This window comes from Sinocyclocheilus anshuiensis, unplaced genomic scaffold (genome assembly GCF_001515605.1).
Source record: "Sinocyclocheilus anshuiensis isolate Anshui unplaced genomic scaffold, SAMN03320099.WGS_v1.1 scaffold2218, whole genome shotgun sequence".
Classification (NCBI taxonomy): domain Eukaryota; kingdom Metazoa; phylum Chordata; class Actinopteri; order Cypriniformes; family Cyprinidae; genus Sinocyclocheilus; species Sinocyclocheilus anshuiensis.
In genome coordinates, this window is record NW_015558568.1 from 43,792 (window position 1) to 45,588 (window position 1,797).

Consider the following 1,797-nt stretch of genomic DNA (forward strand, 5'->3'; position numbering starts at 1 on the left):
ATATATATATATAATTTTTTAAATATAAATATACACTATATGTGTTTGTGTGTTTTGTGTGTAAAAAAATATATGATTTTAAAATATTTTAATATATTAATATTTAATTCTTCATTTGCATCAGGTATTACTGGAAGAAGGGCTTCTACAGTGGACTTTCAATGCATGAAATAAAATTTACCTGGCCAACCATTGACTCTGTTCATGCTGCTTATGAGTTCAGAGGCAGAGACATTAGCTTCCTCTTCAAAGGTAAAGCCATATTTCCTAAAGAGTCTTTGAGTGGTGTATAACAAGGCTTCAGTAAATGTAGTTGTGTGGTCTTCCACATACAGGTCAGCAGTACTGGGCAGTAAAGGGCAACACTACTTTGCCTGGATATCCCAAACCCATATATAAATTCGGGTTTCCCAAATACGTGAGAAAGATTGATGCAGCTGTATATGTAAAGTCAACCAACCGCACTTTGTTTTTTGTTGGAACCAAATACTGGAGGTAAGAAAAAACTATGACTGAGTAGCTTAAATGAACCTTTATACATCACATTGTCTCCACTTAATATTATGTTGATTTTTCAAAATAACATCAAAACTAACATAATTTTAACAATGGTGTAGCTTAAATGAAAGAACAGCTCAGATGGACAGAGACTTTCCTAAAACTATTCGACGTAATTTCCCTGGCATTGGGTCACGGGTGGATGCTGCTTTTGAAAATGATGGTGAGCTTAAACGCTATAAAACAAAAACACTAACTATTCAGTCATTCATTATTCATTTAATGCTCTTGCCTTGAATGAAATTATAATTTTTTTCTCCTTTTTTAGGTTATCTGTATTTCTCAGAAGGTTCAAGGCAATCGGAGTATAATTTCACCTCAAGACGAGTGAATCGGTTTCTGTTGAACTATGGATGGCTAGACTGCTACTAAACATTTAAATGAAAATGAAAAGAAATTAAATGAAAGCTGTACCTATAGTAATGTACCTATATGTTTTGTTTTTGATGAAATCTTATTACAAATATTTTTTTTGCAAAATCTTGCAATTCAGTTCTAACTCATCTTCTAATATCTTATTAAGCCTCTTATTAAGAAACCACAACTAGATCCTAGTGAACTGGCAAATTACAGACCCATCTCAAATCTTCCTTTTATGTCTAAAATTTTAGAAAAAAATAAATAAAAATAAATAGGAAAATGTGGATGCATTTTTTTTTTGTAAACTGAACAACACATTCTCTCTCTCTCTCTCTCTCTCTCTCTATATATATATACTAGTGGTGTTGCTATTAATATAATGTATTAACTTGCTCACAGATACATTAAAAATACTCTTTTATAATGAATATAAAAAGCATTAAGTCAAGCATAAAGTAAAAAATGTAGGTAGGCATTTTTTATATCTATATTTTACAAATAAAAATTAGACAGGACTGTGTGTCCCAACTATTACATTTAAAAAAATCACACATTTAAACCATTTTATGAAAAGTTACATTTAGTTCAGGTCAAATAAATGCAAGAAAACTTAAAAACTTTAAAAAAAATGTATGAAACCAACACAGACAAAGATTACATTTTTAAGAACTGTGTACAAGCCAAAATTAGATTATAATAAAACTTAAAGGGGTCATACGACGTTGCTAAAAAGAACATTATGTTGTGTATTTGGTGTAATGCAATGTGTTTATGTGGTTTAAGGTTCAAAAAACACATTATTTACCATATAATGTACATTATTGTTGCTCCTCTATGCCCCGCCTTTCTGAAACGCATCGATTTTTACAAAGCTCATCG

At 30.7% G+C, this 1,797-nt stretch overlaps 1 protein-coding gene across 1 annotated transcript in view; it reads left to right on the plus strand.

Annotated features, from left to right (window-relative positions):
• The window catches only part of LOC107679505 (stromelysin-1-like), a 13,892-nt gene extending 12,962 nt beyond the window's left edge, over positions 1 to 930 (plus strand). The window contains exons 13-16 of the mRNA XM_016475073.1: positions 125 to 252; positions 336 to 495; positions 618 to 721; positions 827 to 930. Of these exons, the coding sequence (XP_016330559.1) occupies positions 125 to 252; positions 336 to 495; positions 618 to 721; positions 827 to 930 (496 nt within the window). The remainder of the gene's footprint in view (positions 1 to 124; positions 253 to 335; positions 496 to 617; positions 722 to 826) is intronic.
• Positions 931 to 1,797: the final 867 nt, after the last annotated feature.